The 16,954-nt window shown below is 38.7% G+C and overlaps 1 protein-coding gene and 1 long non-coding RNA gene across 6 annotated transcripts in view; one reads left to right on the top strand and one right to left on the bottom strand.

Annotated features, from left to right (window-relative positions):
• The window catches only part of NSUN7 (NOP2/Sun RNA methyltransferase family member 7), a 56,919-nt gene extending 48,865 nt beyond the window's left edge, over positions 1–8,054 (bottom strand). The window contains exons 1-2 of one of the 4 annotated variants that reach the window (XM_069105126.1): positions 6,875–8,054; positions 6,049–6,600 (exon numbers count right to left, since the gene is read on the bottom strand). In XM_069105126.1, the coding sequence (XP_068961227.1) occupies positions 6,049–6,379 (331 nt within the window). In that variant the 5' untranslated portion in view covers positions 6,380–6,600; positions 6,875–8,054. The remainder of the gene's footprint in view (positions 1–6,048; positions 6,601–6,874) is intronic. The other 3 variants (XM_069105127.1, XM_069105125.1, XM_069105128.1) reach the window with 3 other exon arrangements.
• Positions 8,055–12,625: 4,571 nt separating this feature from the next.
• The window catches only part of LOC138174955 (uncharacterized), a 55,171-nt gene continuing 50,842 nt past the window's right edge, over positions 12,626–16,954 (top strand). For both annotated transcript variants that reach the window (XR_011171836.1, XR_011171835.1), the window contains exon 1: positions 12,626–12,721. This is a non-coding gene — a long non-coding RNA (uncharacterized lncRNA). The remainder of the gene's footprint in view (positions 12,722–16,954) is intronic.

Raw genomic sequence — 16,954 nt, 5'->3', positions numbered from 1 at the left:
AAATAAAAACATACACAAAAATAAACTGCTGATAAAGTTGTGAATTGGTCCAACAATTCTGGAGAGTAATTTAGAATTACATGAAGAAAATGACCAAAAAATCCACACTCTTTGACCCAGAGATCTTGCTATTAGATACATACTCCCATGTAGGTTAAAGATAAAAATACACCAAAATATTTTTTCTTGTAGTTATAAAGAACTAGAAACAAAGAAGATACCTGTCAACTAGTCAATGGATGAACAAGTGGTGGTACATGAATGTGATGGATGATTACTGTGCTGTAAGGCACAATGAATGTAATATAAAATGTTCTTTATATTCATTATGTTATGATCTAATTGTGATGACATTATAACACACAATTACACATTATAAGAAACAATTAATATAAAGAATATTATCATTTCCCACCTAGCTATTTTCCTGGACTTCATCATCTCCAGAAACTCACCATTCTGCAAGACGCAATCAACTGGTGACCCTCCATGCCTGAAACCAGGCATGCCAATGAAAGGTCCAATGGTTGTTAGAGAAGTTGTTAGAGCTGGTTAGCTCTCCAGAAAAATATTAAGCCATGTATGCACAATATGCTTTTAAATTTTATCTGCATCACCGATAATTTCTTCATCACTTTCTAAGTCTAGACAATCAACAAAATAATAAATCAAGTTCTGATTTGTAGCATTTATCAATTGCCAAGGTGTAATCATTCACACTGAAAATTTAACAGCTGGCTCTGTTGAGTCAATATGAGTTGTCTGCAGCAGGTAGCTGACTAGCTTGCTTAGAGATAGCCAGGAACACATGTAACCTATAAGGTACTATATCCACTGGCAAAAGAAGTGGAAGCCTACCCTGGCAACACTCAAAATTAGTAAGAAGACCCCAAGGTTTTCTTGGGGAAGCCCAGGGAAGTGGCAGCAAGAAGTGATCAGTAGGGGGGCCTAGGTGGCGTAGTGATTAAGAGCGCCTGCCCCGGAGTCAGGAGGATCTGGGATCGGTTCCACCCTCAGAGACCCAACATACACACACACACACACACACACACACACACACACACAAACCCCACAAAAAAAAAACAAAAAATTGGCCGTATAACCTTGGGCAAGTTACTTAACCACAAATGCTTTAAAAAAATAAAAAGTGATCAGTAACAGATGAGGTCAACCCAGGCACTCAGTGTTCCATCTTGAAATGTCAGAGAGGACTCTGAAATTCCAGCACTCTGATCCTCCAAGACCCAAGAAGGTCAAACCAGGAGTCATGGAGGTTGGCACAGGAAACCAGGGGATTCAGAACAGAAATGGCCAATCACTCCACCCAAAACTGCATCAGCCTGTAGAGTCTGGCCCTGGCACAAAGCTCCAATTTCAGAACTAAAGCTACAAATGAGTAAATCAAAGAAAACACTACCTAGTATCAAAAATTAATGCAAACCCAGAGATTCTTTGGAAGGATGAATGAGTAACACTGTAACAACTGCAAGCAGAAATTCAAAGGAAAAAGTAGGTTTTCCACAAGGACTACATGAATACCTAAGAGAAATAAAGAAATAAAATAATGGTAATAATAATAAAGTCTCTGGAACAAAGAACTGGAAAAAGAATTGCTTAGAAGAGAAAGTAAGAAACTATACCCAAGAAATGGATTCTGCCCTCTCCCCACACCCCCCACCACAAACTAGAATAGACCAAATAGAAATCAATGCCTGCATAGTAGAGTAAGAAATATTAGAACAAAATTCTAACAGTGAATAAAAAGAAGAAAATACAAGATACCTGATATCCAAAACAACTGACTTGTAAAAAAAAAATAAAGGAAAAAATGTTTAAGAATTTATTGGGGGGAACCTAGGCAACTAGGCAGTGAATAGAGAAACAGCCCTGGAGGCAGGAGAACCTGAGTTCACAGACACTAGCTGTGTGACCTTGGGCAAGTCACTTAATCCTAATTGCCTTACCTTCGCCCCTCAAAAAAAATAATTTATTGGGCTCCCTAAAAAACATGATTTGTTTTTAAAAGCCTGGAGATAGCAGTTCAAGAAACCATAAGTAAAAATTGCTCAAATCTGTTAGAATCAGAATAAAGTTAGAAAGAATCCACCAATGCTTCCTGAAATGAACCCTGAAAAGAAAAAATCCCAGGAAAGTCATAATCAAAATCTAAAGCTCTACTTCTTTTCAAAGAAAAACTAATTCAAGTGTATATGAAGGAGTTAAAGTACCAAAGAATTGCTGTCAGAATGACACAAGACATGACAGTTTCCACTGAAATTCAGAGGATATCTTGGAATTCAATATTCCAAAAGGGAAAAAATGCAAGGTTTACAATAACTTACTCTGCAAAGCTGAGTATTATCCTATTAAGGGGGAGGGGGTGTGAAGAAAATTAATCTTTAATAAAATAGAAGACTTTCAAGTATTTCTCATGAAAATATCAGAGCTGAGAATTAGAATTCTGAAATACAAACACAAAAGCCCAAAGAAAGCTTAAGTAAGTTTATTTAAGCAACTGGAATTGATGTTTCAGTGCTAATATTCTAAAAGGAAGAGAAGAAATAAGCATCCTTTAAGAACCTTAATTATTTCAAAGAATATTGAGGGAGTTAAATAAGAAAAATAGAGGTCATGGATGTAGATTAATTCTGAGAGTCTGAAGAGGAAAAAGAGTAGAGAGAATAAAAGGAAGAATACACTAATATAGAAAGTAGGAAGAAAGAGGTGTAACTTGCCATTTCTAATAATAAGGGTATAAGAAAAGGGAAGAAAAGAGGTCAGGGGAGTGGGCATCAGATGAGCTCCACTCTTATCTGAAAACAACAAAGGAGGGTTGAGCACACAGAGTTTGGTGTAGAAATAATACATTGGACCAATAGGGAAACAAGCAGGGATGAAAGAAGGTGGCAGTTACAAGGGAAGTAAATAGCCACAAACAAAACCAATTTCCTGAATTAAGGAATTAAAAGGTAGAGGGCAGAGAGGAAGAAAAGCAAAAAAACAAAATCTTGGGGGCTAGGGAGAAGGGACTTATATTGTCTCTTAGATAATTGGGAAATGGCTGAACAAATTGTAGTATATTAATGGAATGGAATAGGAATTATGATTTTTAAAAAATGTGATTTCAGGGACTCTTGGGTAGTATGAACTGATTCAAAGTGAAGTGAGTAGAACCAGAAGGAAAAATTTCTACAGGCCAGCAACACTGCACAAAAAAAACAACCTTAGAAAGCTCAAAACTCTGATTAAGGCAATGACAAACTATGTCTCCAGAAAACCTATAATGAAACGTGTTCCTCACCTTGCTAATGAATTTTTCCCCTTTCTGTTGAAACCAAGAAAAAAATCAAATTCTTACATTATTAGAGGGATAAAACTAGTTATTTGTGTGAGAAGTTCCTAAAATTGAACCTGTTCCTTTTAAATGCAGAGATGTGCTGGGCCATAGGTTATAGGGATAAATGTAACATTTCATTCATGGATTTAGAAAATAAACTTTTTAAGTAAGGGATGGAGATCTGGGTGCAGGCTAATAAAATAGACTCTCTCACACAGGCTTTATTTAACTCAACCAAATATATATATGCAAAGACTTGTACATAAATCACAGCACTAGTCAAGAATAAGATCCAGTTTCACTGCTCCAAATCATGGGTAACATTATTGTTCCTCAGATCGAGGATCTTAGGTAAAAAAAATAATTATCATAATCATAGCTTGAAGATTTTGTAATGGTAATAGAAATTCAAAGATTTTCCCTGCCCCTTAATAGGCCAAATGTAATCACATGGAGCCCACAGGAGGGGAGAAGAGCTTACTGAAAGGGTGGAACAAGAAGGGTGGAGCAGGAAGGAACAGGAGAGAGAGCCAGAACAGCTGGGAACAAGCAGCTTGGATTAAGAGCAGCTATGTGAGTGGGAGAGGGGGCCTGTTTTGTTCTGAAGGCTTGACAGTGGGAAGGCTTGGAGATGTCAGTGCTCACTTCATTGGTTATGTGTACCAGTTTCTTGGCTGCTATGATGGATTTGGCTGGCTTTCTGGTTTTGGGATTCAGCTTTCTATTTGAATAAATTTTTTGGTTCTGTTCTCCATGTGGAGATTCTGTTACATTTTATGATTCACAACTACACCAGCATATTCATAGCCAGTGTGAGTGCTATGAATATCACCTTGGTGTTATAGGTTTGCAAAGCACTTTTTATATACTGCTTGATCTGATCCTCACAATAACCTTCTGAAGTAGATGCTATTATTACCCTCATTTTACAGAAGAGGAAAAAGGCTGAAAGAAGTTAGGTAACATGCCTAGAGTCACACAGCTATAAAGTATCTGAGGTAGGATTCCTGACTCTAGGGCCAACACTCTTATCAACTATGCCATCTACTAGCTGCTTCCCCTCCAATACTCTGTCATTGCCTTGATACCATTCCTGAGGCTATGTGAATAGCCCCTCCAGCCCATCCCTACAGGATGCTCCTCCTCCAAGTTTTCAAATAGTCCCCCTCCTTTGTCTCCATTCCAATTTTCTAACTCTAAAACTTTTAAAATTCCCATCCAAGGATGCTGACTTCATCAGAGTTATGTTAATCACCTTGATAATCAAGTCACTGCCCTGCAACTTCTGATCTGTAGACCTTTGCAATAAATTTCCATGTGGTATTAAAGTACAAAGTAGTATCCAGGGCAAGGTCAGTTAACACCTTAGCAAAGAGTCATTAGGATTCAAATTTTCCCTGACAAGTAGAATTCTGGACGATTTTACTATAAGGCTGCATCCCTATTAAGTTTCATCTTGTTAGACTTTTCAGATAACTTTTTATCCTGTCTCTGCCACTCAACTTTTTATTCTTAAGTTTCACCTGCAAATGGGATACACCTTTATTCAAGTCACTGAATAGATATGATAAAGGGCAGAGGATCAAAGAAAGATCCCTGTGGCACTGTACTAGAGAAAAAATCTAACTGTATCATCTAGTTGAAATCTCTCCACATCATCCACAAGTAGACACTGAGCAAGACTAAAATGGAAAAAAAAAAAGCTAATGTATAAGAGATAGGCTTCAGATCTATATAACAGAAAATAAAAACTAAAGGCAAATTTACTTGCTAAAATGTCATAAAATTTTTCCTAAGAAAAATGTATCAAAATTTCACAATTAATAAAGTCTTAGGATTAAGGAAATAGTTCAGTTAATGCCTTAGAAACTATTCAGAATAACAATTATGTAATATGACTGATTTTTAAAAAATAAACATAACAGATCATACATGTATAAATAACTTCAATGGTTACCTTGGAAAGCATTTATTCCAACAATATTATCATTGCTCAAAATATTTTTGGACTATCAATTTGCTAGCCTCAAAAAACAATTTCATTATTTTTGTGATCACATTTCCCTCTAGATACAATACAACCAGACTTGCCTGGGTCTAAGAATTTAGAATTCTGAAAAATCAAATTCACATTCAAAGAATAAAGATTCGCACCCATTGATGATATTTAAGAGAAATCACTCTGAAGGCCATTAAAAAAAGTATGTTACCAAAAGGGGAAAAATAAGGCAGTATTATGTGAATAATAGATGGCAGATATATGTATAGGTATAGGAATCTATGTATGTACACACATACACACATATGTCTAGTACTTTGTATACATTTTGAGCTCTGAAGAAGAAAATTTTCATTGGGATAGATGAGTTACTTAATTTTAATTTTTGGCCTACTTTATAACTACACCATGTATCTGAGTGCCTAGCATAAAAGTTCACGGATAAGATTATGAATAACACAAAAATACAGGCTAAGGGGATACACTTAGGCGAGCGAACAGTATTTTAAAATATAAACATACTTTGCAAGACAACTATTCTCCCTGTCAATTACCCATATTTCCTGTTTCAGTGAAATTGTCAAGAATTCTCTTCAAAACTTGCAAACCTACTCATGAAGCTTGTCTCAAAATTCAAAGGATATCAATTACACCCCTGAAATTCTGAAGTGATCCATTTCCTCCAATACCTTGAAATCCTGTATCTACTTACATTTTAGAGCACTGAAAGCTAATTCATAGGACAAACGCTGGGATTTTTCATCTTCAAAATCCGGCAAGGACAGCACTGGTTCGCTGCCATACCTTATCAAGACTTTGTCGGGTGCCTTCTCAATTCTAATGCCCTGAAAAATATTAGCTGCCTTTATATAAACAGTGTCCTGATAGCCATTTTTTTCATTTAAACATATTATATTTTTTTCTTTGGATCCCGATTCCTCTGTACGTGTCAGGGAAGTGAGTTTTGATATTTCACTTTTAATTTCTTCTTTGGAAAACTCCAGTTCATTCGTAGAGCTGATCATACTTCCCAGTAATTCCATCCGTAAAATAAGCTGGAATTATAAATCACGAATCATTGGGCTCCGTGGCTGATGGTGTCACCCGGATCCTGAACATGGTTTCTGCTTGGGGAGAGAAAGAGGATCTTGGTCACTGAAAACGCCCTTTCTGCCCGCGTGGACGATGCTCAGCCAGGGAACCTCGCACGGCTGACGGCCCAGGTCTAGGGGCTCGTTCCCCAAAGCGGTCTTTTCTCCAGTACCTGGGGAAGGGGCCAGGAGGCAGTTACTAAAACCGGGGAGGGGGTGACCCCAGCCTTCCTCTCCCCGCCCCGTTTCACGACGGGGATGCAGAGAGGGGAGGGACAAAGGGGGAGGGGGGGAGGGAGAGGGACCCACCCACCACCCCGCCCGTCCTCTCGCCCCCCGGGCAGGGCCAAGCTCTCTGGCAACAGAGAGCGCTTAAAGCTCCGACAGACTTCGGCTAGGGCCGCCCAGAAAGGGGAGCGAACGTCCCGGGAGGAGGGCCACCCTTACCTAAAGGGGGCGGGTGATGATGCTTCCCTAGCCTGGGGATGGATGATGTTTCCCCCTACAAGGGGTGAGACAGCTGCCGCACTAAGCGAAAGGGCCAGACGGTTTCTACAACAGGTGGAGGACGAGACCAACCACGGTCACAGTAGCTAGGGCCGCTCCCCCGCCTCAATAGCCTCGGGATGCGTAAGAGGCGGGGCCCGAGCCCTCCCCGCACTGCACACGGCCCCACAGTTCTTCCCACTGGCCTCCTCGGACCCGGACGGGCGGAGCCCGGGCAGGCCGTTTCATTCAAATATAGACGGTGCCACTGCGCTGTTCCGCATGGGAGTCGGCACCGGAGCTTTCGCTCGCTGGTCCCTCTGCCAGGTGAACCTCCAAAACTTTAGAGACCTAGGCCTAGATCTTGGACGCTCTGCATCTCAGGTCGCTGAAGGAGACGGTGGGATGAGGGGATCCGGCGCTGGAAAGACCTCCTCAAAGAAGAGGATTCCCCCTTCTCTTGGGAAATCGTACCGTCCGGCGCCTGGATCTCCATAGTAACGGGGTGGGGCAGGTGGGCTCCGCCCCGGCTGCTGGCAGCGGCTGCTGGCGCTTTTCTCACGCTCTCTTCTTGCTTCTAAGGAGCAGTAGCATCCGTGCTTCGGCTCGGGACTCTGCCCCCTCACGTGTCTTTGCCCGATCCCTTCTTTTCCTGGGCCCGCACCCCTCTCCATTCCTGCCTTCATCGCGCCCCCTCTCTCCCCACGTAAGATACACTTCCAGCCAAATAGTACAAATATAAGCCCTGGGTCTGTTACCGGAGATGCGGAGTGTGAGGACCCCTAATCTTCTTTCACCGAAATGAATAAACCTGAGTGTTTCACAGGCTCAAGGACCAGTTTTCTTAAGGACCACAAATGAAGCACAAATCACTCGGGCTCCCGTTGATTGGCCAACAATAGGTCCCAGCCCAAGCCTCTGTTGGTCATTGTTCAGACTCTGGTTAAATAGCAGTTTATGTTTTGGCCAGAAACCAAGGTCTTCCCCTCCCACATGGGGTTGTTTTGGCTTTTTGTTTTTGTTGTGTTGTTTTGACTAGGTAATAGAGGCCGTTCTCTGCATCGTTGTTTGTTTGTTTTTAATTTTAAAATTTTTTTTTTGCTTTATTTCTTACTTAATCTTAATCACTGAATGGGTTTTGCCTCAGTGAAACTGAGATCTGTTAAAAAAAAACAAAACTCTAGATCAAAGACCTCCACAACATCCAGGGCCATCTCCAGTTTTCCTGATCTATGTATGGCCACTGGACCTACATGGCTCCTGAGGAAAAAGTGATGCTGGTGACTTTGTACAGCCCTCCCACACCTAAATCTAATTCACTTGCACATCTTGGCATCACCTCCCTGATGTCAAGTTCCTCTTCTAGAACAAAGAATAAACTACAACATCAATCTTACCCATTTCATGCCCCTTTGGAATGTCCACAGTGATGTTTTAAAATCTCCTGTAGGGCTAGACCAAGTCTCTAAAAAAAAAAAAATCCATTTCAGAAAATATTTCTTGACTAAATGACCATTAACTTAAAAAAAAAAAGGGCAAAGTGAAAAGGTGGATTAAAAAAAAAGATCTCTTTGTCTCTGTTTCCCTCCCAATGGAATATTAAATAGGTACTCCAAACCATGCATTCTAACACCTCTTCCCCATTTCTCTCTGGGTAGTCTATCAGTTGCCTTTTCTTCCTCTATAACATCTTGATTCTGAGCCCTTCTGTCAACTCACCCTTAGGTGAGGTCCTCATCATCTCTCACCTATACTATAGTCTCAAAGTTGTATCCCTCACTTCATCTCTTCCCTATTGCAATTCATACTCGTGAAAGCTGCCAAAGTTTATTTATACTGGGGCCCAGATCTCACCATGGGACTCCCTTACTCAGTAAATTCCAGTAGCCCCTATTGCCTCTGTTTGGCTTTTTAAAGCCCCTCACAACCTAATATCAACCTATCTTTACAGTACATTATAAATGACTCTTTGTGTGACACTCCATAGTCCAGCCAAATTGTACTCCCTGTTCCTCATCACATCTCCACCCCACCCCACACACACATACTTTTGCATTTTTGCTCCTCCCCATACCTGGAATTCACTCCCTTCTATTCTGTGCCAAGTGGAATCCTTCTAGACAGCTCTAACACCACCTTCTACACAAAGCCTTTCTCATTCCCACAACCCCTCAGTTTCTTTGTTTTTATCTGTGCATATGCACTTATATTTCTAACTATGTGATCCTGGGTAAGTCACTTAAGCCTGTTTGCCTCAGTTCCTCCTCTGCAAAATGAGTTGGAGAAGGAAAAGGCAGACCACTCCATTTTCTTTGCTGAGAAAACCTCAAATGGGATCACCAGGAGTTGGACAGTACTGAATAACAACAAATTCATTATATGGAGCTTAAAAGGAGATTAATAAATGTTTGACTCATATCACTGCAGATGTATAAAGACAGAGAGGTTTATAAAACTAAGAGCTAGTGTTTGTCGTCCAGGTATTCTCTCGATTTTAGGAGGTTTGAGGAATGAAACCAATCCCTGACCTCAAGGAACTTACATTCTCCTGGATTCACACATATCAGTTAGATGTTTTCTCAATACAGTGACGGTGCTATGGGCATTTAAGAGGACTACATGTTTTCTCTGGATATTTTTTAACATTTGAGAGCTTTTACTTTGCCCAAAGGGCTATAAAACGACACATACCCTTTGACCCAGCAATATCTACAGCAAGTCCTTTAGTGATGGCAAAGAATTGAATGCCCATCAACTGGGAAAAGATCGACCAAGCTATGGAAAGTGATTGTGATGGAATTATATTGTGTTATTACAAGAAATGATGAGCAGGATGCTCTCAGAAAAACCTGGAAAGACTTACATGAACTGAGGCAAAGCAAAATGAGCAGAACCAGAAGAACAGCATACAGAGTAACAACAATATTTATGATGCTCAGCTGTGTAGGACTTAGCTATTCTCAGCAATACAATGAAGCAAAACAATTCCAAAGAACTTATGATGAAAAATCTACCCATCTCCAGAGAAAGAACTGATGGAGTCTGAATGAAGATCACAACATACCTTTTTTAAACTTTCTTTTTCTTGGTTTCTTCTGGTCTGCATTTTCTTTCACAAGTTAATATGGAAATATGTTTTGCATGACTGCACATGTATAGCCTATATCAAATTGCTTACCTTCTCAGTGAGGAGGGAGGGAGAAAGAGAATTTGAAACTCAAAATTTAAAAAAATGAATGTCAAAAATAATTTTACATGTAATTGGGGAAAAAATAAAATTGTAAATAAATTTAAATATGAAATTAAATTTAAAAGGATATATGAGCTCTTGATCCAAATCTAGGTTTCTTAATACCATTAAGGGAAGTAAAAATTGATACAAATGATTAAATATATGTGTATCCTTACTGAACAATTACATAAAGTAAACTTTGAAAACCAAACCAAATGAGTAAGGTGGGACGTTTTGTAGATCGAATGTGGAAGATAATGACTTCCAATTTACAATCTCTAAGTTACATGTTCAAATAGTGAAAAAAAATTTCTCTTTTATCCTATGTCAATTTTATCAATTTTTGATGGTCTTTGAATTTTGGTAGCAGGAATCATCAGGAATCTATTGAACTGACTTTAATGCCAATTGGAATATTTTACCTAGGTTTTTATAGGTAAAATTTTATAGGTCCTCCCTAATTTCTCTTAGAGCTCAACTGTGTAGCCATGAAAATGTGTAAGGTCATGTACTGAAAAACAGAAGAAAAAAATGTAAAAGTAAGGTGAAAAAATAGTTTTAAAATGAATGCCTTTTGCCTTAGATATTAAGGCTTTTTCTAAAATATGTTTTTTTCAAGTTAGGATGGAAATTTGGGGAGATGTAGGCAACTACAAAGAAAATGTGTTGTAATTTATTTTTTTAAATGAAAGGGGCTGGGAAGGTATAGGAGGTGGTATATACCTTTCTTCCCTATTACTGGGAGATTGTGACTGATGGAGTACTTTGGGAGTTCTAAACTGCAGTACGGTTAAAGCCTATTAGGGTATCAGTGCTACATCTGGCATCAATACTATTAGCCCTGAGGTCACCAATTGACCTAAGGAGGGGAAAAGTGGTCCAGGTCTGAAACAAAACAGGTAAAAAATTCAGAACCAATTAGTGGTAGACTAGTTCATTAGTGGCTACTGTATTTCTAGCCTGGGTGAGATAGAGAGACCCAGTCTCTAAACAAACATGCAAATAATTAATACATATAGATATAGATATAGATATAACTATATATAGTCAGCTGGACAGAACTGGCCTAGAGGTCTCTGTCCCCTCACTTGTCTTTGACCTTTTCTTTCCTTTTCCCATGCCCACATGCCTCTCCATTTCTCCCTTCATTGCACCCCCTCTCCTCCCACATGAGATACACTTCTAGCCAAATAGTACAAAGACCTAATAATAGCACCTACCTCCCAATGTTGTTGTAAGGATCAAGTAAGATAATATTTGTAAAGTGCTTAACATAGTGCCTAACAGGTTAGAACCTGTGGGTGGTCAGAGCCAAACAGAGCAGGCTAGAGACAGGAGAGTCAGGAATCAAACAAATTTAATTTAGAAAGTGAGAGAGGGGCAGCCAGGTAGCACAGGGAGTTAGAGCACCGGCTCCAGTGTCGGGATGACCTGGGGATTGAATCCGGGATCAGACACTTAGCACCCACCCAGAAACACCTGGCCATGTAACCTTGAGCAAGTTACTTAACCCTGATTGCTTAAAAGAAAGAAAGAAAGTGAGAGAAATGGCTTACAAGCAAGGAAGCAGATTAGACACATGTGACAGGTCCCTTCACCTAGTGGGGTGACCCAAGGCAGTGTGGGGAGATCTCAGTACTTAAAGCAATGGCTACACAGCTAGCAGTAACCCTGACAATGAGGGGTAAGAGCAACGAGACAAGGTTGATTCATAGTGGAGCTTCATGACCAAAACATGGTTATTTGTCCAAGCTCAGAGAACATCTGGTGCTGGTCAAAGTAATACGACAATTATATGATTTTGCCAGAGGATAAGATCATACAGAGCAAAGGATTGTTGTTATGCTAAGCTCAGGGCACAGCTTGCTTGATGGGCTTTAGCTTTGAAAACCAATTCTTTCCTAATATCTTGACATTACATATACATATACATACACATACACATGCATACATGTACATGTGTACATGCACATACATATGCACATACACATAAATGTTTGTGTGCATGTATACACCACAAATTGCACAAATAAGGGTCCCTAGGAATTTAACAACTAGTCATTTTAGCCACCAAAAAAGTGTCTAGAAAGTGAGGAAAAGGGAACAAGTATTAAGAGCCCACTATGTGTCAGATACTGTGCTAAATTTATTTGATCCTCCCAACAACCCTGGAAAGCAGTTGCTATTATTATTCTCATACTACAGTTGAGTTGTATTATTCTCATACTAATTAAGGTAGAGATTAAGTGACTTGCCCAGTGTCATATAGCTAGAAAATATCTGAGGCTGGATTTGAACTCAGGTCTTCCTGGCTCCAGGCCCAGTGAGAGAGATTGAATATATTTTCTGCAAATTTAATACAAAGTTTCTGTAATGGTAATGTAATGTGAACTATTATGTGACCTGCTTAAGTCACGTGAAAGCCTAAGTCACATGAGTTTGAGTCACACAAAGCCTGTGATGAGAGGAGCTTGCTGAATGGGTGGAACAGGAAGAAGCAGAGCTGAAGCAGAGACCAGAGGAAGTTGGTCAGAGTAGTTACCGCTGAGGGAGAGAGAAGAAGCAGGCATTGAGCTGTGAGTGTTCATTTGTTGGAAGGCCCTAGCAGGGGGAAGGCTTGGGTATGGTAGTACATGCTGCTGTGTTATGGTGTATTAACTTCTTTGTTGCTATGATGAATTTGACTTTCTGGTGTTGGAATTTGACTTTCTAGTATTTGAATAAATGTTTTGGTTCTGTCTTCCATATAGAGAGCCCGTTATATTTTGTGATTCAGAATTATGCCGGCATATTCATAGCCGCCAGAGACACTGTGAATATATTGCATTGGTGCTATAGTTTCAATTTTAGACTAAGATAAAATAACCAGATTTACTCAATCTTCTAAAACTTTTAGAATGAAAAACTATATGGTAATGGATTAATTTTTATGTCTATAATTTTCAGACTTTTTTAGATTTGTTCATACCTTTGTTTATAGTAGGAAGACAAAATTTATTTTCCTAGCCTTTCAGCTTCCATTTAAATAAACTGGAACTGAGTTTCATATTTTGTTTAGTAGTCTACTCTATAATGTTATGGAGACAACATTGTCCTATACAGAAAACCCACTTTACATTCTTATACAACTGTATTACTGTAATTACTAATCAAATAAGAGGTGAGGCAATGATAGATAAGATTAAGTACCTCAGTAGTAACATTAGATTCAATTGTATTAGTCAAATATATCCCAAAGTGTAATTCATTAGTGGATAACAGTAACTTTCTAAGATACTAAGTTGCAGCAAATGTAATGACCAGCATCTAGTAGGGTGAGTTTCCTCACAGAGAGTTCCCTATTATCAATGAAATCCTAGGTCCAGTCCACATTTTTTTCCTTTCCTTTTCTTTATTTATAGGTGAAGAACACAAATATTATTAGGGTTGTACTACTCCCCAGAACCACTATCATCCTAGAAGAGCATGGAAGCATGAGGATTTGTGCATTTTAGTCATAATAGTTCAACCCTACACCTGGGCAAAAACTGCTTTTTTCAAGGATCTTTTAATTGCTTGATCCAATGGGCTTTTCTCAAGTCTTCATTCTTTTTGACGTATCTGTAGCACTTGATCCAACTCTTGGATACTTGTTCTTCCCTGGTTTTTCCCAACTCAAAATCTTATAAAAGTGAATGTTGAAAACAAAAAGTAAATAAATATATAAAAAAAAGAAAGAAATCTGGCCTCAGACACTTACCAGCTGTGTGACCCTCTGTTTGCCTCAATCTCCATAATAGTAGCACTTACCTCCCAGTGTTGTTGTAAGGATCAAATAAGATAATATTTGTAAAGTGCTTAACATAGTGCCTAGCAAGGGACAGGCCACCTAGTAGGCACTTAATAAATGCTTCCTTCTTTCCTAATCTATTAAATGGAAAAATTGAGTTGCTTTTTTTTAAAGTGAATTGAATATAAACCCACAAAATAAAAATTTTTGAGTTGTATTTTCTTGTTCTAACTTTTATGGTTTGCCAGTATAAGAATAGGGGTCTACCCCACTCTAATTGAACACAGAAAGCCCAGGCTTCTCAACTGAATCAATCATCCCCACCTCAATTAATGTAACTCATAAGATGCTTTATAACCTGATACTTTTATTAAGTAGGAATGCCTCTTTGATTTATTAAAAAAAACATTTTTTAAAGGTTCAAAACACTTAAATAGCTCCCTCTTGCCTCTAGGATAAAATATCAATTCCTCAGTCTGGCACATAAGGCTCTCCATCATCTGACTGCAACCTACATTTCTGACGATGTTTCATATTATTCCCCTTCACAAACTTTATGGTTCAAGCAAATTGGAGTACTAACTGTTCCCTGACCTTGATATTTCGTTTCCCATCTCTGTGCAATAATAAGATGCCTGGAATGTGTTCCCACCTTATCGCCACTTGTCAAAACCTTATCTTCAAGGATCAGCTTTGGTGCTACCTCCTATGAGAAGCCATCCTTGATCTCTCCCTCCTCAAATTCCCTCATACTCATTCACATCCAGAAGATAAGCTAATTGAAGGTAGATATAGTTTCCTTTTTGTCTTACCAAGAGGCAAAATGGAGCAGCAGAAGGAAAACCAGCCTCCCAGCTGGAAACCTTCCAGTCCCTTTGACTATCTCTCAGTATTCTAAGAAACTCCCTAAGACTCTAAGTCACAGAGAAGGGATTGAACCCATTGGTAGAAATATGGGTCACCTATCAGTTCTATGTACCAATGAAATCACAGGTCCAGTTCCTCAACCTAATGCTATGATTTGTATGTGATAGCTGTTTAAGAAATATTTTTTGAATTACGTCAGCTGATACTTTTGTGTATGATCATTAAACCAGATCTGGAACATTCCAAGAATACTCTTGTCCAATTGCCTTATCTTGATCTCATCTACAGGAGATACCCTGTTAAGTGCCTTACTGAAACTTATATATGGCATTTCTCTAACCTCCCAGTCTGGTAACCCTGGCAAAAAATGAGTGAGGGTAGTCTGTATATTTGTTCTTAATGAATTCATACTGGCTCTTCTTTTTTCTTTTCTTTTTTTTTTTTGAAGGGAAGAAGGCAAAGCAATTGGAGTTAAGTGACTGGTCCAAAGTCACACAGCTAGTGTATCAAGTATCTGAGGCTGGATTTGAACTCAGGTCCTCCTGACTCCAGGACCAGTGTTCTACTCACTGCTCCACCTAGCTGCCCCTGTACTGGCTCTTAACGATCATCATTTCCCTTTCTAATTCTTTCCAAAATACTCATATTCATTCTAAAATGCTGCCTGGGAATCTATTTCAAGTAGACCAGCAAACTGTATAACTATCCTTTTGGGAAATCAGAATAATACTTGCCTATCTTTAGTGCTACAGCATCTTTCTCTTCTCCAACTTTTCCATGTCGATCAATAACAGACATGCAAACCTATACTCAAGTTATTTCCATACTTTGGAAATGTCCTTGGTCTGGTCCAGGATGATTTCAACTAACCGAAGGAAAAGTAAGTGATTTCTTAACATGCTCTCACTTTACTTTCAATTCCCTACCAACCATATTTGCTCTGTCCTTTCCTATCTGAATGTTATGGCTCTTGATGGGGAAAAAACAGAGGCAAAACATCAAGTCAGTAGTTACACTTCCTCTGTTCTTATCACTAGTAATAGCCCTAGTACAGCATTGTTAGTACTCAACACCAACATCATTTTAAAAAGAAAGCCCTCTAGATTGAACTCGAATAGGAACAGGAGCTACTAAATTTTCTGTTTGTGCTTTGGCATGTTCCTGATCCAGAGACTCAGAGTTATGCAGTGCTAAACTACCAAGTTTCTGCTGAGCTTCAGCTAGATTCCATTTGCACACTACAGAACTTTTCACAAACTCTTTCTGCTTTTCGCCAGCCAGTTCAATCCCTTGGCTATACATGTGGGGGTTGTTGCCAGGTGGCTTCCAGAAGCAGGAGGATCCCTGCAGGTCACAGATTGACTTAGAAAACCACATATTAACATCATCTATGTTCAATTGTTTTTCATTTATTTTGTTAAACATTTCCCATAAGGATGTGTGATCTCTAGTCTTTGGAATTAACTCTTCCAAAGTCTAGTGTAGATATACCTTGGCTTATATCTTGTATCGTTGTCCTAATCCATCATGTTATAGGTAGAATGAATTTCATTCAATAAAATAGGAATTCCTTTTTTCAAGAGAGGGGAATTCAACGATGACATAGACACAGACTTTTGGGGAAATATTTAGTTCAATAAAATAAATTTGTAAATTTGTCTCAACTCTCCCAACTCATTGCAGTTATTTCCAATCAATCATTTGACTAGCAATTTGCTCCTATAAATTAAGAACATTATTTTAAAGTAATAAGACTAAAGACCAACATTTTAACATTTCTGAATCAAATATTTAGGAAAATTCAAAGGATGTGAAATTTCTATACACTAGCTAAATGGTATTTACTAGCCCCTAACAAAGATTCTCAGATTTAAATTTGCTATAGATATGTATGCATAGAGATACAGATATTTAATTTAGTTTATAATAACTTTCTTTGCCTCTTATCTTTGTATTTAAATTAGAACTGATGCCATTTGCCACTCTATCACATCTTTAAGGCACTTACAGATTTTTCAATGAAAGGCTCTATAAATTTAAATTCAAAAGTAATATCTTCTATTTGTTTGAATAGACAAGAAATGTTTTTCTGTCCTTCAGTTACATATTTCATGTAAAATGCCCAGCTATACTAACATATTAAAAGACTCATTTGTATGGAAAGCAAATGTTT

This window comes from Petaurus breviceps, unplaced genomic scaffold (genome assembly GCF_028583685.1).
Source record: "Petaurus breviceps papuanus isolate PSGF00001 unplaced genomic scaffold, PetGlider_PUasm1.0 76, whole genome shotgun sequence".
Lineage (NCBI taxonomy): Eukaryota > Metazoa > Chordata > Mammalia > Diprotodontia > Petauridae > Petaurus > Petaurus breviceps.
The sequence above is the reverse complement of the archived record's forward strand: the minus strand, read 5'-3'. Positions and strand labels throughout refer to the sequence as shown.